Below are 26735 nucleotides of genomic sequence, written 5' to 3'. Positions count from 1 at the left end.
GAAAAATTTTTTTAAACTATCTTCTTGTTCTTAACAGGATTTTGGTTTGATATGAGGTAATTCACCATAGCTGAAAACAGCAATTCAGCTGAAGATATTTAAATCAAATCTCAGACATGACATCATTTCATCTCTGTGTACCTCATCATATCTCTAAAAATAATGGCAATTATATCCCAAATGCCATTTTGTGGCAAATTATCTATCAATAACTCTTATTATCTCAGAAATGCCATTGTTTAGTTGGTTTGAATTGGGATGCACAAGATCTGCATATTACGTATGGTTGTTATATTTCTTAAGTCTCTTTTCTTCCCCAGTCATCTTTTTCTTTTCATGCCAATGACCTGTTGAAGCTCTTCTGGTTCAAGAACCTGAAGAATTTCCCATATCTTGGATTCAGATGGCTGCCTTTTCTTGTTCGTTGATCACTTGTTTTTCCTATGAAATGGAATTGAACGTTGTGAGTTTGATTCCATTGAGTTTAGGTTTGTGTGATTTGATTGTTGGGCAAGGGTACTCCACGGGCAATGCAAGATCATTCCTATTTATTCACTTACTGTATGGTTGCACCACCATAGTGATTGATGAGTGAGTTCAGATGCCAACAACCTAATCTGTCCAGTGTACGGTTCTCTGTCATCCTTGCATCTAATGCTTCCAGTCAGTGATAGGTTTCCCTGAATCAATGATCTATTTAGGAGTTCAAACTAATCTCCCCAATTATATCACTGTTCCACATACGTCAGCTAGAATTTGTACAATTAGAACTATTTGAATAGGTTTTTTTGTGTGTGTGTGTGCAAATTGTTGAACTCTTTACTTGGTATAGAGTTAGTCTTCTGAGTATAAAGTTAATTGAAAATGGATCTTAGTGGAGAAAGAGATTAGGAATGGGAGAGAGAGGAGAGGTGGGAGTGTGGTTGGGAGGGTGGGTATGGTGGGAAGAATCACTATATTCCTAAAGTTGTACTTATGAAGTGCATGAAGTTTGTATCCCATAAATAAAAGGTTTCTTTGTGGGAGGGAAGAACTATTTGATCACTCTGAAATACAGGTTAAACAGCAAGTTAAGCTCTCTCTTTAGGTTCAGTAACATTTTCTACATCGGTTTGAAAAGAGTTGTTTGTGCTGCTGAAGCAGAATTCCGTAAGCTAGGTGATTTACAAAGAGCATACGTTTATCTCTCACACTGCTGGAGGCTGGCGAGTCTAGCGCCAAGGTGTCAGGAGACTCAGTTGTGTGGCGAGGCTGCTTCATCCTTTGATGACGCCTTGTTGGTGCACCCTCTGGAGGGCAGGAACATGGTGCCCTCCTGTGGGGAAAGGGCATGCCAGTCTCTATTATAAAAGGGCAGTAAGTCCATTCATGAGGAGAAGAGCCCTCACGGCCTAACTACTCTTAAAGGCCCCACCTCTTAATACCACTACATTGGTCATTAAGTGTCAACACTTAATTTTGAAGGGGACATAGTCAAACCAGAGTGAAAGTCCCAAATAAACAGTGCTTTTTCAAGCCCTGGAAATGCCAAGGCTGTTACCTGTAACATGACTGGTAATTAGAAACGCAGAAGAACCTCACCAAGTCCAACAGAGGCCCTGCCATTAGGTATTTCTCCTTTGTGTCCTTTATCCACTTTCCTGATTCTCAGCAAGATCTCGGCACTTGTGCACTTGGGTTAAAGCTAGTACATGCCCTTCTTTGCTCTCCCTGCTTGTTTAAGCTCATTCCTTCCTGTGCACCAAAGGCATTTTCATCATCCGAGGCCCAGAGTCCTGCAGCATGTGATTGCTAGCATTGTTCTGTGAGAAGAAAATTTATAACCCTCTGATAAGTAGAATGGCTTTTGGAATGACTTCATTATTCTATACTTTGCTTGTGTTTTTCTGTGGAAGCGTGGTTTCTTCTGAGTCTAGGAGTTACCTCTGAGTATCTGGTTCCTAGGTCTGGTTGAAACAGTTGTGTAACCCTTTTTGTATCAAATCCTTCTTTGCTGTCCTCACTGCCACCATTTTATCTCCAGACTCCTTCACTTCTAGGGTCTCTTCTCCAGGTTTCTGTGTGTCTCCTTCCAGTGAAACATCCTCAGCCCCCTTTGGTAGTGCCTACCTGCCTTTCGAAGTGGAGGCCCAAACGACCTAGCTTTGACTTTTGCCTCCACACAGCCTGATCGTAGTGCCCCTCCTCTCCTGCTCTTCTCTGCTCACTGGCCCTTTGCATTCTGTCTCCTGTACGATTCCCTGAGCCACTCGTCCCTTCCCATGCCCCACATGCGTGTGTCAAGGCCCCATGATCTCTGATCTGAGCCACCCCAAGCTCTGCGGAAACCGTCATCACTGCAGTCCCAGCTGTCCCCGGGGTACCACTGCCTGCCCCTCCGCATGGCCAGTCTCGTGCTCCTCTCTCTGTCGCTCCCCCTCTTCGTGGAGGAACGACACAGGACCCTGCGCTGTTCTTTCTGTCTGCTCGGCCCTCCCCGGGTTTGCTGCTGGTTCTTCCCGGGTTGGCTACTATCCCTTCCACCTCCGTGGAAGGGCAGTTCCCCCTGCCACATTCCCCACTTCCGCAGGGGAGCGGCACACCGCCGGCCGGCTTTCTCGGGGGCTGCACAGGTGTTCCCTCAGCTAGATGTTCCCCTTAGATGTTCCCCTTAGATGTTCCCGGTGCATGCCGTCTCTCTCCTCCTTTATAGTCCTCCTCCGCCAATCCTAACTCGGCTGCCCACACGCCGAGTACGCTGCTCTCCTCCAATCAGGAGCAAGTCCTACAGTTTATTAGCTGAACTGGAGGCAGCTGTGCGGAAGCTGTTTACTTCTCTCCCAGCGCCATATTGTGGGAGAGCAGATGCATAGAATAAGTCTTAATTCCAGTAACTCAGTCCAGTCCGGATTGCTCCCCACAGATCCCCCTTTCTTTTTATTTTTGGCGTTGATACGCGCCTGTCTTCGGTGTCCCGCGGCACACACTCTGCTCTACTTGCTAGAGTTGCCACAGGTTCTTACAAGTCCTATCAGGCAAACCGAATCCGGGTCCTCTCTTCGCCATGTTATGAGGAGGTTTTTAGGCGCTGATGCGTGCCTGTGTTCGGTGCCCCGCAGCGCATGCTCTGCTCTGCCTGCAGGGGCTTACAAGCCCTATCAGGCAAACCGAATCCAAGCCTTCTCATTGCCTTTTTGTGGGGAGGCCTTACTGATGTTAATTCGTGCCTGTCTTCGGTGACCTGCGGCACATAAGCTGCTAGCCGCCGCAGGTGCTCATCGTGCTCATCGCCTCACTTAATCAGGCAGACCGAATCCAAGCTCTCACATTGCAGTGTTGTAGGGAGGCCTTTCTATTTCTCTATTTCTCTATCTCCGGGCATTCCTATTTCTCCCATTTTACTTCTATCTTCCAGCATTCCTATTTCTCTTTTACTTCTAAACTTCTGTTTCTCTTATCCCTGCGGCTTTCCGGCGCCTCGCCCCGCCGGCGGGTTCCCGGCTCTGCGCCGCTTCAGCCCGCGCCTCATCTGCGCGGCTCGGCTTTGCACACACACTCCGCGGTCTCGCACTTAACCCTTTTGTGTCTGAACCACAGCCTTGCGCCAGCCCCGCGTTCCCTATGTACTTGAGCCCCGCACGCTCTGTCTGCGCGCGGAAGCCTCCGCGAGTCACACAGCGTACCTTACGTGTCCGCCACTAGCATTCAATCCAAGTTCCCCGGGCTAGCCTGGCGAATTCAACCCAGCATACGTCTCCGCCCCACGGTTTGGCTTCCCGTCCTTTGCTCCCCGGGCTAATCAGACGGATCCCAATCTGGCTTACGTTTCAGCTTCTGGTTTCAACTTTTCGCCCCCCATTCCCGGGCTAACTTGAGAATCCCAAAGTGGCTTTCGTTTCAGCCTCGGCCTGCCCCCCGCGGCTTCAATTTCCCTAACACTTTTCTCTACCCGATATGTTTCCCTAAGTTTTCTTCCAACAATATTCCTCCCTCATTTCTCCTGGCCTCTCCCCACAGTCCGCATCCGAGTCTGTTTGTTCTAGCTTTCACTTTCGCTTTCGACCTTAGAGATTTCTCCCAGCTTCCCCCCGTAGTTCGTATCCGAATCTATGCCTAGGCTTTCAATAGCTTCTTCCGGCACCCTTTTCGTCCGGCTTTTCCCTAGGCTGTTTGCTAGTCTCTCTCTCCGGTATTTTCCCAGTTCTTCCCGTTTCTTCCCTCCTAAGTTTCCTATCCGTCCTAGGTTTCCTATCCGTCCTAGGTTTCCTATCCGTGTCAGGTTTCCTATCCGAGTCACGGCACCATTATGTCGCTCCCCCTCTTCGTGGAGGAACGACACAGGACCCTGCGCTGTTCTTTCTGTCTGCTCGGCCCTCCCCGGGTTTGCTGCTGGTTCTTCCCGGGTTGGCTACTATCCCTTCCACCTCCGTGGAAGGGCAGTTCCCCCTGCCACATTCCCCACTTCCGCAGGGGAGCGGCACACCGCCGGCCGGCTTTCTCGGGGGCTGCACAGGTGTTCCCTCAGCTAGATGTTCCCCTTAGATGTTCCCCTTAGATGTTCCCGGTGCATGCCGTCTCTCTCCTCCTTTATAGTCCTCCTCCGCCAATCCTAACTCGGCTGCCCACACGCCGAGTACGCTGCTCTCCTCCAATCAGGAGCAAGTCCTACAGTTTATTAGCTGAACTGGAGGCAGCTGTGCGGAAGCTGTTTACTTCTCTCCCAGCGCCATATTGTGGGAGAGCAGATGCATAGAATAAGTCTTAATTCCAGTAACTCAGTCCAGTCCGGATTGCTCCCCACACTCTCTGTCAACATTTCATTTGCCTCATCTCTGCGAATGCTAACCAAGGTCAGAGAGCCACCGTGAACCCCGCTTCCAGCCCTGGGCCAGCACCTGGCACCTTGTCAGTGCACATGTGCCTCACCTTCTCACTCAGACTCAGTCCTCCAACTCCACAGGCTCTCCTGGCTCCTCCGGTTCAGGCTCTGAGCCCACCCTTGGTTTCTGACAGGCCTGCTCCTGAAGACTGCTTGCAGGCCTTCCCCTCTGCTCACCACTGCCACACCTGGTAAAGTGCATGAAAGCTCACGCCATTGGTGGAGGACCTCTTCCTGCAGGAGTGAGCCTCACCAGTTTTCCTTGGGGTACTGTTCCAGCCAGCAGTCATGGTTCTGACTCCATATGTCAGCTGGGAGGCCTGCGGAAATAAACCAGGCCTCCAGTCAGCACCCCTGCCAGAGCTGTGAGAGCGCTCCATAAATATTGATGTGGAAGGCCTCTCGCAGACACTTCCTCTTCATCCTCTCCTTATTAAACCCTACTTCATTTTTCTCATATCTGTAAGTGACCAGGGCAGGGACCCGTCACAGCATAATTACGCACCACTTTCTGTGCCATCATAGAACCGAAGATTTTCTTTCCCTCTGCTAACAGACATGACAGACATCAAGTGAGTGGAGTGATTATTAGTATAAAATTACTTTTTGGCCTTTAAATCTAATTATGCCACATTCATCGTAATAAAATAAAATCCCCAATCCAGGTGTGTTTTTCAAGGAAAGTGTCCAGGCCAATTACCTTCTGAAAATAGCTTCCTGCACTGAAGCCTTTTGTCTGGGGGTCTTAAAACTTTTCCACACAAGTGGATAATGAAGTTCATTTTGTCGGGGGTGAGGGGTGAAATGACTGACCTCTCGGCACACCCAGGAAGTGAAGAGAACTCGAGGACCCAGGTGTGTCTCTTGTTTTTCTTCCTTCCCCTTCCCTTTCAGTTCCTTAAAAGAGGCCTGGCCAACCTTCTATTGATTTCAATATTTTCCTCCTAGATACTGCTTTCCACTTTCCTAAGAGCATGAATGAAAAGAGTTTCTGTATCACATTTCATGGGGGAAAGAGTCAAGGTTCCAGGGGCAGGGCAGGGTTTTCAGATGTGTGCACACTTACCAGAGAACATTCCTGTCTCCCCTGTTAAATGGACTTCGCTTCCAGGATACAGCAGAGCTTAGATGTCTGTTCCATGGGTTCATAGGTAGAGGGCAGTTAGAACAGTGCCAGGCACATGGCAAGCCCAGTGTCAGTGCTGACTCCTAGGGTTCTCTCATTGCTATCTGTGGGCAGGCCTCCGTAGTTCTGGAGAATCTGCGACTGGAGTGTTCACTTGCTTGTGTGGTGTCACAGTGTGGGTGCATTTCCCTCCTCTGCCCCTAGCAAAGCCTTCTGACTCTTTAGGAACCACTGTAGTCCCCTTACGCTCCTGTAGAAAGCCTTTTCCAGTCCAGCTGCCAGTCACCTCTGTCTCCAATCCTCCAGTGTCATTTTCTCAGTTCACTTCAACAGACTTGAACTGAATGTCTGCATTTACAGCGTGTGTGCTATGGGTTCTGAATGGTGTTCCATCCTGTCATACTGCTTTGACCTTTGCCTGAATGTTTGTTTCATATCTAATGGGATTACTGGGCCTTGAGGGAAAAGCTCCTGTATTTACAGTGCAGTATTTCTCCCGGCATCAGATACGTTATTGTGTAATATAGGATCCCAACTGAGAGTAGTTCAACTTAGAATCTTTTTGACTTTATAATTCTGTGAAAGTGATAGCCATCCACTAGAAGCTCTACCTTAGGTTTTAGCTGGCAGTATGTGCTCTGATCTCTCATAATGCTGGATGCAAGCTGCAGCTCCCACTCAGCCACGTGATCACGAGGTTAAACCACTCAGACCCTACAGTAGACCATGTTGCTAACCCAGGATGTATGGTTGGTGAGGTGTAGCAAATGTATTTTCAATTTAGTGTGTTTTCAACTTAGGATGGATTAATTAGGACATCTATGCATTGTAAGTTGAACAGCATCTATTGGAGAGGTTTTAAAAAGTTCATGGAAAATGAGATTAAAAAGGTAAATTTATTTTTCTGCAAAAGTATTTGAAATCCATGCATATAAGGGATCTTTAAAAAGTTCATAGAAAATGCATGCTATGAAAACTATGCAATTTCAGTTTTTCTTGCATCAAAATAAACTTCTAGTTCCATTTTTCTGCAAACTTCAGGACCTTTGGATGACCTTAGTATTCTCTAATAATAAAGGGCCCAGGGCCTAGGACAAATTGCATACATGTTATTGAATCCAATATAGTAAATTCCTATTGTAATGAGTTAAAGTAATTTAACTTTTCATTGGGATTCCACCGTAGCCCTAAGTCCTCATTCTTTGGTCCCTCCAGTGTCCTACTTTGTTTTGTTCTGTTCTCAGCATACACTGAGTTCCTCCTAAATATGGAACATCATGGAGAACACAGACAGTGTACCTTAATAAAAAACATTATAATCCAGTGAGATGATAAAAGAAAGTAAAAGTGCTTCTAAGACAGGCAGCTTGATATACTCTACAACTGAAAATCAGTTGAGAATCTTTGCAGTTCAAAGCTTGGGAGGGCGTGGTGGTATCTAGTTGGAGGATCATGAAGACTTTACCACTTTTTTTCAACAAATGTGTGTTGAGAGAGAGTATTTTGTTCCAGGGCTGAACTGATGCTGAAGCTTCCTATAAGATCTTGCAGGATGGGATTATTCCTGATGTTTCCTCCTCCTCTGCACCAAATATAAAGGCAGAGACCCAAACTTTTGTTCTGGTCTCTAGTATTTGTTGGAAAGGCATTAAGTCCTGTCTTTTCCCCGCTAGTGCAAAAGACTTACTGGGAAACTGGAGACTGATAATGTGTTAATTCCCCTCAGCATTGAGTTCTCCAGCATTGCGAAGCTAATGTCCCTTCAGTGGCTCATTAACATTCATAGCCAGTGTGTGCTCCCACTTTATAGTCTCCTGATGAAATGCTGACTGCAAAGGTGAGAGCTACTGACGCTATTTGCCATTTGCTTTCTTCCAGGATTTTTTTCCCAGGAAGCCATCCTGTCAGAGGCGTCCAAGTAATGAAAGTTGGCAAACTGCAGTTACATCAAGGCATGTTTCCCCAAGCCATGAAGAATCTGAGACTGGTGAGTGTGCCAAAATCTCATGGAGTTCTGTTGGTAGACCTTTTTTTCTGGTGCTGTTGGGCCTTTTCTTGGTGACTGTTTTTTTTTTTTTTTTTTTTAAGCCATTCTGGGTTTTGCAATGTGTAACAAGCATGTACGCACACACATGGCCCAGGCATGCTGATAAATGCTTAACAACAGCTCTGAAAAAAACCCTGATTTGTGATATTTGCCAATTTCTGTGGTATCAATATACCCACCATGATTGATATTAAAACTACCAATGTAAAATCAACCAGCTCTGAATAATCATGATAATTGTAACAATTACTCTTGCAAATTGGTACTAGCCAGTCTCAGAAAAGCACTGCACCTGTATTCTGCCCACAATGAACAAATTGCCATTCTCCATGCCTCCCACCCATTGCCCACAGAGCACAGTCCATACTCCTTGGCTTGTTAGGCAAGACCCTTGACCATCTGCAATCCACCCTGGCAACCTCCAGACTCTCCCCACCTCCCCACCTCCCTCCTTTCTTCTCCACACTGTGCTGTTCACCATTGCCCTGTTTACCTGAACTGCTCACTCCCAAGTATTTACAAAGCTATTTCCTCTGCCTTCAATGCCCTCCCCTCCACCACACCCTAGCCCTGCCAGAATTCTGCTGATCCATTAAAGTCTAGTCATTTTCCCCTGTGCTCCTATAACTCTGCTCATCCTGCCACACCCATAGTTGGCTGGCCTGATGACCCACCCACTCCAGCATCCCGAGGAGACTTCGTGGTTGTAACCAGCTCAGTGTCATACAAAGCAGATGGAATTTAGGAGGCATTCATTGTTGGAAGGGAAGGACTTGAGGGAGGAAGGAGGTAGGGGATGAGACAGGAGATAAAATCTTAGCAGTGAATGTCAAGAGACCAAATGGGAGGCTGAGTCAGTGTTTGAATGCCTCATTTAAGGGTGATACTTATTTTCCCCGTCTTAGGGAGTCTGTCCTGGCCTTCCCACCCTAGCAGAATTCCCTCTCCATGTCCCTGGCTCTGGAAGAGGAGTGTTCATGTGCTCATTTGGCCCAGGCACTGTGGAGGGTGGCGGTTTGGGTGGGGGGTGTCCTACAGCAGTTGCTGTTTTCATGGAGTCCTCTGGGCCATAGCGCCTTTCTGCAGAAGAGCTCCAGGGCAGGACTGGACCCTGTCTCAGGGTTGCTTGGGAAGTATCCAGGAGCTGGCTGGATGATCCCATAACGTGGGCAGCTACTCATATCTAGATAAGAGAAATGAAAAATGCCTGAAAGACTCTTAGGGATAAGATTCCCTAATGCTAATTTTTGTTGAAATCCAGCTCCGGTGCCTTTTCCTAATCTCTAATTGAAATCAGCCCACGGTCAACAGGATTTCCTCAAGGCTCTCAGCTCTTCCTGTCCTTTTTAGTTTATCTGCATCGCTACCCACACCAGTGGAAGAACACCTCACCCTCTTGCAGTCTCAGGAAGAGCTTGCCTTTTTCTGGTCTGGCTGGTACTTGTCAGCCTGTAGATCGCTAGGAAAAAAATACTTGTCGAAGGCTCCCTACATAATTTTGACAGAAAAATAATGTCAAGGAAATTTCTTAAGTATAGTGATGTTCACTACCCAGGGTCATCTGCAAACAAGTGTTTCATAGGTGATCAAACCAATCCTTTATATGAGACTGGAAACTGTGACTTCTGCTAGTACATGCATAATCTTTCTTGCTCTTCAGGACAAATGGCAATGATACAAGTCTGTGGGACAGGCATTTTTAGTCCTCTTTGAGAAATGAAGGGCCTGAGGCTTGGAGACATTTAAGAGTTGTCTAAAGGGCACAGTGAGGCAGAGCCAGGTAGAGTTTGTTCAGTTTAGTTCACAACATTTCAAGTACAGGCTTCTGTTACTCTGAATAAGACCCAGTACTGTCCTTACAACTTAATGGATGAGACAGATATGTGAACAAGTCAGTATAGAATCCACTCTTTTCCTCTGTACTCGATAAGTTGTTCCAGTAAGACTCACTGTCTAGAACTCCCGTCAGATCTGGCTGGATTCCTGATGCCAGTTCAGAGGAATATGTACAAGAGAAATCAGAGAAGACTTGGGTCTCTAATGTTTTTTGTGGAGGCATTAGTCATTGCCATTATGTGCATAATTCCTTTTTTTTTTAAAGATTTATTTATTTATTTGAAATTCAGTATAAGGGGTGGGAGAAAAAGATCTTCCATCTCCTGATTCACTCCCCAGATGGCCACAATGGCCAGGACTGAGCCAAGCTAAAGCCAGGAGCTTCATCCAGGTCTCCCACATGGGTGCCAGGGACCCAAATATTAGGGTCATCTTCTGCCACTTTTTCTAGGCCATTATCAAAGTGCCGGATTGGAAGTAGAGCAACCAGGACACGAACCAGTACCCATATGGGATGTCAGCATCATAGGCAGCAGCTTTACCAGCTGTGTCACAATGCCGGCCCTGCTATGTACAAAACTCTTGAAGGAGTCATTAATACCCTCAACTGCAAAGACAAGCCTGGACAAACGTAGACAGACATGTAGGTATGGGCTGAGAGGATGCCACGGCCTTGGATGATGGTGCATCCATCACCAATCTTTCCAGTGTTCCTCTTAATGCCCTTTTGCACTGCTCATATCCAGTTCACTTTTTTGTCATCCTCTTGCCCTTCTTCTGGGGTTGTCTCCCTTCTTCCAGAAGCTTCCCTTGGCAATCATCTTAACATCTCCTGCCTTTAGTACCAAAGAAACCCAAGCATGGACCCTGATAGCTGCCAATACTGGAGCATATTTGGAATGTCTATCATAGGGCCTGGGATTAATTCTGGCCTTAGCCCAAACTTCCTGTTTGACTCTAGAAAAGTCACCAAGATTCTTGCCAGGTTGTTATTAACCATGACACAAATATGTACCCCTGGCAATTTGGGATAGTAGAAAGAGTGCAAAGACCAGTGGATGGAGGACCTTTCTCTCTCTCTCTCTCTCTCTCTCTGCCTCTCCTTCTCTCTCTCTAATTCTTTCAAATAAATAAATAAATCTTAGGAAAGAAAACAAAGAGTGCACAGAGTGAAAGCCATTAAATTCAGGTTCCAGGCCTATCATTTACTAGTTTTGTGACTTGAAAAAAGTCACTTAATCTCTCTGAATATAGTTTTATTTTTATTTTTTAAAGATTTATTTATTTGAAAGACAGAAGAGTGACAGAAAGATCTTCCATCTGCTGGTTCCCTTCCAAGTGGCCACACAGCCAGAGTTAGGCCAAGCCAAAGCTAAGAGCCAGGAACCCAATCCAGCACTTGAGTTATTCCTACTGCCTCCCAGGCTCACTAGCAGGGTGCTAGATGGGAAGCAGATCAGCAAGGACTGGAACTGGCACTCTGACATGGAATTCCAGCAACATATGCAGCACCTTGACCCACTGTGCCACAGTGCTGTCCCAGGTACCAGAACTCTTAGAGGCACTAATGTCGAAGTGACCTTTCCTCCTCTCTCTCAGTGACATTATTTCACATGCTATGAAGTGCCTAGAGTAGTGAGATCCAACTGGGGTATGTACTTGTATAATTAAAAAAAAGTTCCTGGTGGCCACATTTTAAAAAGTAAAGAGAAATAAATGAAATTAATATAAGTGCCATTCTATTTAACCCTATATATTGAAAATACTATTTTAACATGCAATATGAAAAATATATTTTACATTCTTTTCTTATACTGCTGTGTTCTTATGCAAAATAGCCTGTGAAGGCAGAAAGAACCCTTTGTGGAGTGAGTTTTAGTTTTTTAAAGATTTTTTATTTATTTATTTGAGAGTAGAGTTACAGTGAAAGGGAGAGACAGAGAAAGGTCTTCCTTCCATTGGTTCACTCCTCAAATGGCCACAATGGCCGGAGCTATGCTGATCCGAAACCAGGAGTCAGGTGCTTCCTCCTGGTCTCCCATGCGAGTGCAGGGGCCCAAGCACTTGGGCCATCCTCCACTGCTTTCCCAGGCCATAGCAGAGAGATGGATTGGAAGAGGAGCAGCGACATGGAATGCTGAAGCTGCAGGCGGAGGATTAACCCACTGCGCCGCGGCGCCAGTCCCGAGTGAATTTTATTTTAAAGTCTAAGGAAGGAGTTGGCTTTATGAAGATTCAGTATCTTTTTAACACCGGAGTCCCTATAAGTATGTTTGCAGAAGGTCAGTTATCTGGTGTGGGCAGCTGCTGATGCCACAAGGAGAGCCTCACTCTCAGAGACATTCACTGGTTTACCACCAACATATGGTGACCCACTGATTTCTTGATGAATGAGACCTGGTGTTAACTCAATTAACCTTCATAGGAGGAAAGCTTTCATGCATCTGTGGAAAGAGGCTGGGGACTGAAGATGTGCCAGGGAAGCAAGCCCCACCAACAGTGGTCAAGGATTGAAATGGCACTTGTGAAAGTATCATTTCGTCAGTTACAACTGTGACTAGGGGCTAGCATTATGGCGCAGCAGGTTGGGCCATAACCTGTGGCACCAGCATCTCATTTGAGTGCTGGTTCGAGTCCCACCTTCTCCACCTCTGATTCTGCTCCCAATCGATGCACCTGGGAAGGCAGTGAAAGAGGGCCCAAGTGCCCCAGCCCCTGTCACCCACATAGGAGACCCAGACAGACTAGAAATGTGTGGCACCCCCAGCAAAGCCCACAGTTCACAGAATCAGAGACCTTCATTAACTGCAAAGTGCAAGGTCAGACTAAGGGGTGTCCCTGAGAGGACACAGTTCAGGGTGGACTTTTGCCATGCTCTGCCCCAGGCTCGCCTGTGTTCTCTCCCAGTGCCACACTGGGCAGAGTTTCCACCAGCCTCCTGGGCAGTTACCATAGCAACCTGGGCCACACCGGCAGAAAAGCACCTGGGAAATGAGTATTTGAAACAGAGATTTCCATCTGCATCGATAACAATGAATCCCACACGGTGTGCATCCAGAGCCTCTGATGTCAGTCAGTAATGGTAGCCACTCAAATGTACAAGAGAAGGAATTCATTGGTGCTGGAGTTCCTTGCTGAAATTATTTTTTTTCTTAAATATTTATTTTATTTATTTGAAAGGCAGAGTTATGGGGCAGGAAGGGGTGGTGGGGAGAGATTTTCACCTGCTGGCTCATTTCCCAAATGGCTGCAGCAGCAAGGGCTGCACCAGGCTGAAGCCAGGAGCCAAGAGCTTCTTCCAGTCCCAAGCACTTAGGCCATCCTCTGCTGCTTTCCCAGGCCCATTATCAGGGAGCTTGATCAAAGTGAAACATCTGGGACATGAACAGGGCCCATATGGGATGCTGACATTGCAGTCTGTGGCTTAACCCACTATGCCACAACATTGGTCCCACTAAAGTTATTTTCACTCAGAACCTCCTGGAGACCCTGGCACCAAGGAAGGCACAGGTACTGAGCCCCTGTCCTGTTTCCAGGGGCTCCAGTTTCCATACTTAGCTCTCATTAACCCCATGCAGATAAAACTCCAACTCCTGTTTGTAAGATGAGGTTAATGCCTGTCCCATAGACTCATTTTGAGAAGTAAATAAGGTGGGGTATGAGGGTGAACTTACCAGTCTCCAGCATTCAAGTCTGTTATGGATTATTATATTAGTGTTTGAGGAAGTTTTTTGGTCACTCTTCCACTAATTGGTTCTTGTGTTTGTAGCTGTGTGGCTGTTCTCCTGCTGAGTAGTGGTGTTGTATAACTGCTCCCCAGCAGTCTCGGTGGTGTTTGGTCATCCCAAGATGAGTGGGAATTCCTCAAGCTACCCTCATTCTTGTCTACCTTTTGTATCTCCTCGTGACGTCTAACCCAGACACACAAGCCCCAAACACAGCAGCTTCTATTAGATACGTGCTCCAGTGAATGATTTTTTTTTAGTGGATAGTGGACTTTAAAAGCTCCACTTTCGCCTTATTCTGGCTCTGGCTAATGGACCAGGTCTTTTCATGACCTTGCAGAGGAAAGCCTCTTTTCCAAGCCTCCTCAGGACTCCAGAACTCAGAGCAGGGGACAGGGAGGCTACGTTCTTTGCCTTAAGAAACTGATGTTCTCTTTAAACGGGTACCCCCTAGGTTTTCTTTCTTGTCTCAAACCCTGGAAATAGTGGAAGGAAATAGCCTGAATAAGGTTTTCAAAGCCTGAGTTTGGAACAGAAATCAGAGAAGCTTCAGAAACAAATTGGTTACAGATTCAATTAGGCGGGAGGCTCCCCCAGGAAAGGAATCCACTTAGCCAGCTCTGATTTGGTTTAGACTTCCAGCTCCACTGGGCTCAGCTGAAATGCTTAACCATTGCTGCCACAGGACAGTCCTAGGATCCCTTCACAGTGTGCGTCTCTTGCTTTCTCTTGTCTCTAGTCTACATTCATTTCTTTCCATTTATTATTTTGGAGGGATTTTGTTTGCCACTAATTTGATTTCTTGGATCTCAAGAATAACTGTCCCCATCTGGGCTGTCTTGTCAATATGCCTATTTCTTTTTTGTGAGCTGTGTATGCTGTGAGCTGCCTCACCCCGGCTTCAGCGTGGCTGCTTTGTTAGTAATGCTTTCTTAGCAGAAGTCAGGTTGTAAAAGTCATTCTTCTTTCTCCTCAGTGACCTTTTTTTTTAAAAAAAAAATCTAGATTTAATATTTTTGCACTATTTTTTTTAACTTCTTTCTATTTTTCAAAGCATTTTTACGTTTTCAGCATCTATTTAGTTTTTCCTAAATCTGGTCAGGGAGAGCAGGCCACGAATCTATGTTGTTCCTTTCCTTTTTGCATAGTTACCAGCTACTCTGGTGCATCCAGAGAGAGCCAAAGCTCCAATCACTTAGGCTCTGTGCAGCCTAAAACCAGATTTACATGTTCCTACAGTAGCTGGTTTTGAGCATGCATTTCTGTTGTTCCCATTTCTTAATCTGCTACTGTGATTCTTCACCTCTTTGATCACGTACTTATTTAGGAATCTGGTAACAAACCACAGGTTCACAAGAGAAAAATAGACATCACATGCGTGTTGTATAGTCCATGGACGAGGAGACCCCAGAGGCCCTCTGAAGCCTTTAGTGTCCAGTGGCTTCCAGGTTAAAGAACACTCCTCCAAATGTGTATCGCCACACTTTAGCTGACGTGACCAGGTGGGAGGGAGAGAAGGAAGGTAGGCAGGCATGCAGAGATGGTGTGACGTAATTGTCATTGACACCTTCCAAGAGTTGTTTGGGAGCCCCTGGCTCTGTGGTTTACAGACTTCAAACTTCCACATAGAAAATACTAGTTTCAGAAGTGTGTTTTTCAACCAAAAGAGAAAGAAGATAGGAAGAAAACAATGGGTAAAGTACAAGCATGGTGATTAAGCCCTTTTAAAGGAAATAAGCAGAAAATTCCTACCAGGAAGTTTAAGTCCAGTAGCCATGAAAAGCCAAATGGAAAACTTGGACTTATATTTCCACCTGGTATTAACAAAGTATCACCCTCCTCTTCTGCCAGAGTAATACCAGAGAAAGGAAGGTTTAAATGAAAGTCATAATCTTATAACAGAATACTCAAGCTATCCGTGTTTCAATCAGAAATTGCTCATCATACCGAGTGCCAGTTATCTCTCAGTCTTAATGAAAGCAATCAATGGGGAGACGAACTCCCAACAAAACAGAAATGTTAGAATTATCAAATGAAGGTTTTAAAGTGGCCATTATAAAAAACGCTTCAAAGAACAATTATAAACACCTTTAAAACTAATGAAGAATAGAAAGTCTCAGTAAAGAAATAATAAAAAAGAGGCAAATAGAAGCTTACAAACTCATAAACACAATAACCAAAATAAACAGAATGAAGCTTGACAGCAGAATAGGGAGAGCAGAAGAATAAATTGGTGATCTTGTGAAAGAACAAAGGAAACTGCCCAGTCTGAAAAACAGAGAGGAAAATAAGACTGAAACCATGTAAAAGTGAACAAAGCCTCAGGGACTTGTGGATCAGTAGAAAAGATCTCAACACTGGAGTTCCAGGAGAAGTGAAAGAGGGTTGGGTGGAAAAAATACTTGAAGAAATAATGATGAAGGCATCCAAAGTGGAAAGGAAGAAGTATAATTAATGTCAGCTCACAGATGACATGATCTTATATGCAGAAAACTCTGAAGATTCCACACTGGACAATTGTTAAAACTAATAAATGAATTCAGCAAAGTACCAGAGTATGAAATCAACATACATAGATCATACACTGACAGTGAAGAATCCAGAAAGGAAATAAGAAACGTATTCCATTTGTAATGCTACCACACAAAATAAAATAATGAGGAATTAACCAAAGAGATGACTTATACACTAAAAAATATGAAACATTACTTAAAAATATTAAGACATAAATAAACAAAATAGCATATCATGTTCATGGATTGGAAAACAATATTAAAATGTGAACTACAGACTCAATGCCATCCCTATCAATATCCAAGTGACTTTTTGTTTGTAAAAATAGAAAGATCCATTCCAAAAATTCCTTTGGAACTTCAGAGTGCCTCAGCTCACACCCAGTCTTCTCCCTGCCCAAGGTCTGGAGAAAGAAGGGAAAAAAAATGAAAGATTCATAGATCTCAATTTTAAAAATGTACAACAAAGAAGCTCAAGACTGTGTTGCCACCATAAATATGGACATGTAGATCAATGGAATAGAGTCTATTAATAACAGTGGGATAGAGTAAAGAGCACATTAATAAAACTTTCACAAGTGTTCAAATGATTTTCAGCAAGGACGTCAAGATTACTCATTGGGGAATGACCATCTCTTCAACAAATGATAGTGTTGTAATTGATATCCACATGCAAAAGAATGCAGATTGGAACCTTACCTTGTACTTTATGCAGAAAGTAACTCAAAATGGGTCAAGGACCTAATATAACAGCTAAAGCTATAAAACCAGCTAAAAGCATAGGGGGAAAGGTGTATGACATTGAATTTGGCAGTGATTTCTTTAATATGACACCAGGGCATAGGCAACAAAAGGCAAAAAATAGACAATTTCGACTTCATCAAAATTAAAAGCTTTTGTGCATCAAAGGAAACTATCAACAGGGTGAAAAGGCCATCTTCAGACTGGGGTGGATACACTATAGAGTATTTAAAAAGGAGTGAAATTCTGACACATGCTACACTTAGATGAACTTTGAAGGTATTATGCTGAGTGAAATAAGCCAGACAGAGGAGGACAAACATTATTCCACTTATATGAGGCACTTAGAATGATCAAATACATAAAGACAGTAGAGCAGCACTTGGCAGCATCTAGTGGGAATGTGCAGGACAGGAAGTTAATATTTAACCTGCATACAATTTTAGTATAGGATAATGCAGACATTCTGGATATGAATAGTAGAAGTGCTTGCATAACAGTGTGAGTGTATTTAATGTCACTAAACTGTATATTTAAGGAATGATTAAAATGATAAATTATATAATTTACATGCATTTTACCATAATTAAATTGTTTAAAAAGATAAAACTTCCAAAATTTGTCAAAAAACATAAACTTGCAGATTCAGGAAACTAAGTGAACCTCAAAAAGATAAAGTCAAAGAAATCTGCACTAAGACTCTCATACTCAAATAAAACAAAAGACAAAAATAAAATCTGATAGCTTATCTACAAGAGAAAAACATTTTGAATGATAATGATTTTCTCATCAGAAACCAAGAAGGTCAGATGCAAGTAAAGCTTTTTTTCAACTACTGAATGCTAAGAACTATTAACCCAAAAACCTGTAATCAGCCAAAATGTCCTTCAGGAATAAAGTAGGGAAATCAAGATACTCTTGGATGAAGGAAAACTAAAGAAAACTTGTCACCAGGAGACTAACACTGAAAGAATGACTAAAGGAAATTCTGTAAACAGAAAATGATAGAAGAAGTAGTGTTGGACCCCAGGAAGGAAGGAAGAACAGAATAAGCACAAATATGGGTAAGTAAAATATATTTCTCCTCTTGAGTTTTCTACTTTGTTTGACAGATGGAGCACAAATTCTCGTGCTGAAGTAGTTCTAAATGTATGCAGTGGGAATATTTAGGACAATTCTGTTCCAAGTGGGGGCAGATGAAGGGTGTGATGGAAAATAACATTTATACACTTGGCTAGAGCTGGTCAAATGATGAGACCAGTACAGTGAGATAAGATGTGTCTTTTATATATGATGTGAGGCCTAGAGAGAGCAACCACTAAAAGTCATATAAAGGGTTATACTAAAAAACAAAGCAAAACAAAACCAAAAAGCAAAAACCCAAAACTGTAGAACAAAATTCTAAGAAATGTTCAAGTAACCCACAGAAATGCCGGAAGAAGAAAACAGAAACAATAGCCAAAAATTAAAAAAAAAAGGTAGAACAAACAGAAAACAATAAAATGGTAAACTTAAACTCTAATGTATTTATATCATAAATTATATAAGTAGTTTGTGTAAACAACAAGTCATTATCTCAATGTATCAATTAGAAGACATTTGTGGAACAGATTTTTTTTTTAAATGACCCAATTGTATGCTGTTTATAAGAAACTCTAAATATAATGATATAGGCAGGCTAAAAGTAAAGGGTTGTAAAAAGTATAGTGTGAAAGCACAGTCAAAAGAAAGCTGGAGTGGCTGTGTTAATATCACATAAAGTAGACTTCAGAGCAATGAAAATGTTACTGTAGATGGAGTGATATTATATGCGAAAAAGTGGCAGTCTTTGAAGAAGATACAGTAGTACTAGATCACACACAGTTGCAAGCCATAGGGAAAAAACTGATGGAATCAAAATAAACAAAATAAACAAAACCAAAAGTATAGCTGGGAATATTAAAAAGCCTCTGTCCATACTTGATAGAACAACTGGAGAGAAAAGTAGCAAGGATACAGAAGAATTGATTACACCAGTAATCAGTAGAATCTGACATTTATAAAGCATTCTACCCCAGAATGCAGAATGAACACACACACACACACACACACACACGTACACACACACACACGTATACTTTTCAACTAACACAGAACATATACCATGGTAGAATATATTCTGAGGCATAAAACAAATCTCAGTAAATATAAAAGTAAATTCCCTGAGCACAATGAAATTAAATTAGAAATCAATAATTGGAAATAACCCTAAATTTATTCTTCCTAGTTCTGTGTCTGGCATGGTACATCATACAGCACATTAGGACCTGGGTTGTTCAGTCTCCTGGTTATTCAGTTGAGGGAACTGAGGCTCAGGGAGGAAACATGATTTCTTCAGGGTCTCTCAGATGCTCAGTTAATATTCATTGGCATTAGTAGATTAAACTTGGTGGCACAACAGCAAATTTTTCTAGGATAGTTACTACGCCCTGAAAGTCACAAGACTGAATTCATCATATCTGCAACTCCTCCTGAGGATTTCCTGGCTTCCCCCGTCCCTTCCTCCTTTGGACACCCCAGCACTTTGCAGGTCTTTAATCCACATTGTTCCACTGTAATGATCTGGTAGTTAATTCTGTCTGCCTGACTGTGCCAGGGCTCTTTGCAGGGCAAGGGCCAAATCTTAATTGCTACAGCTGCTCAGACAATATTCAGTGAATGAATAGATGGATGTTCTAAGAAAATCCTCCCTCCCTGGAGGGCAGATCCCTCCTTTGGAATCTATACTTGGAGAATTATTCGAGAGGTAGAGTGGAGTGGGGTCAGCAGGGGTGCTGCTGAGCCCAGAGAGGTCATCAGAGCCTTTGAGATTCTCTGCTACCCTTTATCAAGAGCTTTTTGTGGCTCTGGAGCTGCATAATGTGTCTGGGCTGGTGCTTCTTCCATTGCCCATTTGGAATGCCCTAGACCTGCCCTCCCCTGTCTTCGTTCACTCTGAGATGGGCATGAGAAAATGTGCTTGCATTTTTCCTTGTTGCGATCTGATGCCAGAGGTTCTTATCATGCATATAGTGTTTCCTCTGGTTTTATATCCATATTTAATCATGCTTGGGGAACTCATTTATTGGATTCTGCAGGCTCACCGTAGAAAGTATATGAGATCCTTGATAAGCTTAATATATTTGTATTAAAAATTAATATGAAAGCTATATTGTTTCCAATTTTAAATCACTATTAGACTTAATTCATTTTATTTAATATATGGCTACAATTCTGAAATTACTTACAAAAAAGACGGATGGGATGTAAGTCATTTCTGGGGACCCCTCTATTCCCGAGAGAGCCGCGTGCCTGTCGTGTGGCGGTCAGTCTACGTTGCCATTCCTCGTGTGACATTTGGAGTCTGTGTGCGGGTGCAGCACTCCCCAGGGAGCTTCAAGGGAGCCCTCCGTGAAAGATTATGTGCAGGCTCTCTTTAAATGCTACCATTAAAAAAATAAAATTTAATGGAAAGAGATAAGCTTTTCCCAACACAAGCTGGCTCTGATTTTATATTTCCTTAATCTGTTTTGTATGCTGCCGCAGGAAATTAAACCAGAATCGTCCTCGGTCACATGCATGTGTGTGGCGTGTGGGAGGGGCCGAAGGAAGAGACACAGAGCTGCTGGAAACAGTTGCTCTCGTCTGTCTGAGATTACTGGGTCTTTATTTGCAGCAGGGTGGTGTGGTGAGGGGAAGCCCTCCTCATATTCCTGCTGGGCTGGAGGGTCGTGCCAGGAGACGCACAGGGCTCTTCTGTCATCCCTGGAAACTGCCCAGCTCACCTGTGGGTCCAGGTGACACCTAGGGCTCTAACTCTGTCTAGCCGGCATGTCAAATCATCTCTCTCTCTCTCTCTTTTTCTCATACACACACAAAGCAGTCACTCCATCACTGAGAAAATTATAGTATTATTAATCACATCCAGCTCCAGTTTTTAGACAAATAATGTAGATTTTTAAAACTTCTCTTGAAGTTAGTCCTCTGCTCGCATCAGTATCCATTTCCTCTCTGTGTCTAACCAGATGACCCTCTAATGTTAGCATCGTAGATCTTACCAGCACACACCCCTACCCTACCTTTGCCTCCAGTGCCACATTCACCACCAAATAAGAGAACGTGAGATGAGCCAGCAGTGTCTTGACTAGGAAGATCCCTGTGGCCCCTTAGAGTACCTTGGAACCTTGTCCATCAGAACCTCTGCTTCCTCGCCTTGGTCACTGCAGGCTGTTTGCAAGTGGAGACTGTGCAGTGCAGCCATGGGTGGATACTGCGTTGAATCCTGAAAGAGAGGTCACACAAGCCAGGTGGCCTTGAGAAGCAGTTGTTTCCACAAGGAGAGCGTTGCTGGGTGGTCTTTGTGCCCTGCCTGAAGGAAGCAGGCTGGGAGGTGGGTGTGAGGCCTGAGGCTTCTACTTCTGCAATTCCAGAGTGACTGTGAGGCTGGCTGCATCCTGCTGACACTTGGGCATCTGCCACTCCCTAAGGTGGTCAGGTCTGCCCGTTAGGTGGACAGGAAGACTCTGTATCAACAGGGATTACCTTGGCCCTAGAGGAGAGAAGACGTTACTGTTGATTCTGCCAAGGGGGAGAAAGTGAAACTTACAAGTAGAATTGGAAGGAAAGTAACAAGGAAGGAAGATTGGAGTTAAAAAATATGTCTGAAAACATGCAAGTGAACCTTTTATCATCACTGATAAGAAGATGGCTTTGTCAGTTAGCCGCTGGATCAAGTCTTGACGAAGCTCACATTGTTCTCCAGGTGAGGAACCTGGGGAAATGTAACCTGGAGGCCACAAAAGGAAGTTGGCGTGGGAGCTCTCCTGAGAACCCAGGCCGCCCTCAGCCGCACAGGGTGCCTGTGAGGACAGGAGGGTGGGAGAACTCTCAGCGTAGGCCTGGCCATTAAAAAAATTTTTTTCAGGGCTAAGGGTTTATGTCTCTGTCTACAGAGTTCCTCAGGTGAGTTTCTGGCGCATTCTTCCTCCTTTGCCAGATCACACGCACATTTGGCTCTCTGTGGGGTAGAAGGGAAGAAAACCGCTTTCAAGGAAGAGAATTTCTCATGAAGGACCCTGCTGATCCGAGGAACCCCTCCTCTCTACAACGGGTCTTTGCCTCGGAGCTTATGCATCCAGAACAGACCCAAGGTAGCGCAGCGAAGAGTAGGCAGTGAGGTGTGTGTTCCCCAGATGGCAGCAGGCAGTTGTTTTTAATCTTCTGCCCAGAAGGTGCTCACAGGGTTTGGCTGCCTGCAACGTGGGGGCTGTGCCCAACCCAGCCCTCCTATCAGGGTTACTTGCAAACACAAGTAACAAGACACTGGGCACCACAAGGCAGGCTCAGTGCATCTTAGTCCCCCCTTCCTGTGGACTTGGCAGCTCTGGTGTACAGGGCATTGGGTCACAAGGGGGCTCTGTGTGTAGAGCTCTCGCCCCCGCACTGAAATCGGGATGTGACATGGTAAGCTTTTCCCTCCATGCCTCTGTTCTCCTTGTCTCAGCAGCTTAAGTCTAGACCTCCTTCATCTGTGTGTTTTCCTTTCTACCAGCCTTAAAGGGACATTTTTAAAGAGGCAAAAAAGGCAGGAATGCAAGTTGAAAGCATTTATTGAGCCGAGCACTTTGTCCCCCTGGGCCTCAGTCCTCCTCTGTAGAAGTGAGTCTCACTATGTGACCACAAACGTGCTTCCCAGCTCTAAACTCTCCGCCGCCTCAAGGATGTTCAGAGCCAAGAATTCCACCTGGAGGAATCTATCCTAAACACATATTCAACAGAGGCAAAAACAAAGCGAAGAAACAGACCTCATGTGCTGGCAGATTTAAACCAAACCATGGTGAACAACTGAAAGTGATCTGAATGTCCAAGAGTGATTTAGTAAATAATATTCTAAAAGCACGATGGGATTAATTGTATACAACCATAAGAATGGTGCCCAGACTGTGGTGCCCAGTCGTTATGCTGGCTATACGTGGACATTAAATAATGATTTATTACTTGATTTGAATTATTTGTTGATAGTTGCGGTGTGAATAGTTCTCAACCCCGCGGGCACTTTAGAATCTGCTGGAGCCCAGACCTTACTCCCGCAGAGCAGGTGCCGGTTCATCGTCTGTGGGGCTGGGGCTCTAGTGTCTCTTCTGAAGGTCCCCAGTGGATGCTCTGGTGCGTCCAGCACTGCGAGCCTGGACGCTACCTGCCAGGCCCCTGGCTAGATGCCGCACAGCCACCAGAGTCCTGCCTGAACGTGTCCACAGGGCGCGTTCCACACTGAATGCAGTGGCTCTAGCTCCTTCTTTTCCCCATCCCACCTCAGCCCATGTTTCGGAAGCACAGGATGACATTGTTTATTTCTAACATTTATTACAGAAACTATTTTTGAGAGAGTTCTGGCTTATTTATTGCCCTAACAAATAACAATTGGCCCTACATTTAATGAACTACATCCAGTGGAGCAAGACAGCCCCCAACTGATGCTCACAGATTCTGTGGGTGAGGAAACTGGTCAGAGCACGATAAGAATGCCTTTCTTCTCTACGGTCTCTGCCGTTGCATCTGGAAGAACACACTATCTGAATTTACATCTGGTTGTCTGCTGGCTGGGCCCTGGAATCTTCTGAGGCATCTTTATGCGCATGTGTGGTACTTAGGCTGGGATGACTTAAAAGATGAGCTCAGCTAGGACTGCCAGGCAGAGTCCCTACACATGATGTGTCCATTGCCTGGGGCTTCCTCATGGCAGGAAGCTCATGGTTCTAGGAGCAGACACACTGGTGAGTAGGCAGAGGCTGTGTGGCCTTTCTGACCTAACCTAAGAAGTCAGTAGCTTTCGGGCTGCCATTGTAGCATAGTGGGTAAAACCACAGCCCGCAGTGCTGCCATCATCCCAGAAGGGGGTCAGTTTGAGTCCTGGCTGCTCTGCTTCCCATCTAGCACCCTGCTAATGTGCATGGGAAAGCTGCAGAAGATGGCCCAAGTGCTTGGGGCTCTGCTACCCGTGTGGGAGACCTAGAAGAAGCTCCTGGCTCCTGGCTTCCATTTGGCACAGCTCCAGCTGTTGAGACCATCTGGGGAGTGAAGCAACAGATGGAAGCGCACTCTTTCTCTGTCTCTTCCCCTCTGTAACTCTGAATTTCAAATAAAGAAATAAATCTTTTAAAAAGGAAAAGTCAGTAGCTTTACTTCTACTGTACTCTGTTATTGAGGTAGTCACAAGCCTGCCCATATTTCAGAAATACTTTAGAAAGAAAGTATTTTACTTTACAAAGAAAGAAATAAAGGAAGGAAGGAAGGGAAGGTGGCAGCTTGATAGTTCATCTTTTTTGTTGTTGTTGTTTTTGTTTTTTTGTTTGTTTGTTTGTTTTTGACAGGCAGAGTTAGACAGTGAAAGAGAAAGACATAGAGAAAGGGCCTCCGATCCAAAGCCAGGAGCCAGGTGCTTCTCCTGGTCTCCCATGCGAGTGCAGGGTCCAAGCACTTGGGCCATCCTCCACTGCACTCCCGGGCCACAGCCGAGAGCTGGCCTGGAAGAGGAGCAACTGGGACAGAATCCGGTGCCCCGACGGGACTAGAACCCAGGGTACTGGCACTGCAGGTGAAGGATTAGCCTAGTGAGCCGCGGCGCCAGCCGATAGTTCATCTTTCATATGACTTAATCATTTTTGTAGCTCTTTTTAAATCTAACTACCCACCAGTCCTGTGTACTAATAATTCCTGAAGATAATTGTTGGTTACTGGGGCTTGTATAACTCAAGTAGTGAGTTAACTTGCCATAGGCTATATCCAGCAGTCACCTTGTCATTTCATATTGTCTCAGAGAATCCCAGTGCTGTGAGCCTGCAAGAGACTGCTCACCCTGTAGACTAGACTTGTAGGGTTCGCTAGGCGCCAGGCATCACAGGCACAAGATGAGGAGCAGGCCAAAGCCCACCTGCTTAGGTCTAATCCAACTTTTGTCCTTTCTCTTTAGGCTTTTGATATCATGAGAGTGACCCATGGCAGAGAACACAGCCTGATTGAAGATCTGATTCTCCTCTTAGAAGAATGCGACGCCAACATAAGAGCGTCCTAGGAAAACTCGTCAGAGGGAGAGACGGCTTACACACCTTTTTCGGATGCCTTACTGAGGTCACGCACTCCATACCCTGTTTCTTGTGTGACCCTCCCCTACAGGAAATGCTGTTCTGTGTTTATGTAGGTAAATAAAACAGACATGTAGTTTGCAAACTATGAGAATCCTTAGTTGTAGACCAGCACGATTACAATAAATACTAATGAATTGTTGAATTCCCACCTAGTAATTGTTTTCTTTGCTCACTCGTTGGTGGTTTTAATGTTTAAGATATCTACACTCAAGATAGAAAATGTTAATAAAAGCATGACAGAATAAGTTATAACTTTCTTTTTGGTCACATGTAGGGATAATTTAATAAAAGTCACTGTTTTCACATTTGCTTCTAAGCAAAAACTTACTGTTTTGGCAAGAAACAGAATTTTGAGACTGTTGTTTCTGTTCTTTGTGATAAATGATGTTTATGTCCATTGTTTACTTCTAAATACATTTTCAAGAAGTTTTATCCTAAATCCTGGAAAGAAGTCATTTCAAATGTTATTAGAAAAATAATAGGAAATCTTAATGCAAAAAATGTTTGTGAATGCTTCATGGCTCTTTGCAAATCTTTCCTGTGTGCATTTTAGAACTCTTTGTGTATGTCATACTTCCTCTCCCTTGCAGTTTTTTCCCTGTAATTCCCAAATCTGTGGTTCTTTGTGTGATATGCATAACATGATACTCGCATTTATCCTACAGTAAGCCAGGTCGTAGCATACTAGCTCACATCACCCTTGCTTTCTTTTCTTTCTCCTCTTTATTAGTTCCCAATTCTTTGGCCACTTTTTCTGCCTCAGACAAATACAGAAAATCTTTTCTTTTCCTCCTCCCAAAATAAATCAATAAATTCTTTTATGGCTCAGTGATGCTGTGAGCAGTGTTCTCTCATGCTTAGATGAGACTGGTAGTAACTGAAGCCCTTGGATCCCTGCAGCCTTTAGGCTGCTTACAGAGCACGCCATCTTCCACATTTATTTTGCAAATGAGAAGACGAGAGGGGGATAGCAGGATGCAGGGCAGCAGCCCACATTGCTCAGTCCTGTTCTCAAGCTCTCCCCACCCCTCCCAGAGGGACTGGCAAATCCTCAGGCCATGTGGTAGCACCGTGGCAGCCAGTGCCATCAGAATGACTCACGGACGTCGGCTTGAGGGTGAAGACGCCAGCCTTGCTTCGCAGCAGAGAAAGTGGACACCTGGGGACTGGAGTGCACGTGCTGAGCACCTGCTGACTGCTTTTGACCATCAGCACATGCGCGACACCCTGTGAGCTCCACAGCCTTTTCATGAGCTTGCTTCTGCTTGAGCAACCATCTGCCATGCATCGGGCACACCTCTAAAACCTGCACTGTCTCTCAGAGCCACAATAGCACAACAAGGTAGGTATTTGGAAAGCCCCATTTTATAGTCAGGAAACTGAGCCCTGGGGCCAGGTGCCCTGGAATCCCTCCCAATTTACTGGCTGACCCAGAGAGGGACTCACTCTGTCCTTTTGAGATGCCAGTTCTACCCAGTTCAACAGAGACATACGGAGTGGTTTCTGTGTTCTTGGGAAAAGAGAATACAAAGACTGAGTAAGACGTGCCATCATCTTCCAAACACACACTGGACAGCACTTGTGTCAGCTTTTATATAACAGACTGCTCCAGAGATGAGTGACTCAAAATAACACTGATTTAGTTCCTAATTCAGGAGGTCAGCAGTTTGAGCTGAACAGGTCTCTGGTTTGAGCCAGGTGTTGCTGGTTTCTTTGGGCTCACTCAT

At 44.6% G+C, this 26735-nt stretch overlaps 1 protein-coding gene across 4 annotated transcripts in view; it reads left to right on the top strand.

Annotated features, from left to right (window-relative positions):
• The window catches only part of SMYD3 (SET and MYND domain containing 3), a 777767-nt gene extending 752611 nt beyond the window's left edge, over window positions 1–25156 (top strand). For all 4 annotated transcript variants that reach the window (XM_002717632.5, XM_051820811.2, XM_051820810.2 and 1 more), the window contains 2 exons: window positions 7863–7971; window positions 24834–25156. In XM_002717632.5, coding sequence (XP_002717678.2) covers window positions 7863–7971; window positions 24834–24935 — 211 coding nt within the window. In that variant the 3' untranslated portion in view covers window positions 24936–25156. The remainder of the gene's footprint in view (window positions 1–7862; window positions 7972–24833) is intronic.
• Window positions 25157–26735: the final 1579 nt, after the last annotated feature.

This window comes from Oryctolagus cuniculus, chromosome 13, assembly GCF_964237555.1.
Source record: "Oryctolagus cuniculus chromosome 13, mOryCun1.1, whole genome shotgun sequence".
Lineage (NCBI taxonomy): Eukaryota > Metazoa > Chordata > Mammalia > Lagomorpha > Leporidae > Oryctolagus > Oryctolagus cuniculus.
Note: the sequence above shows the minus strand (reverse complement) of the source record. Positions and strands in the feature narration are given on the sequence as shown.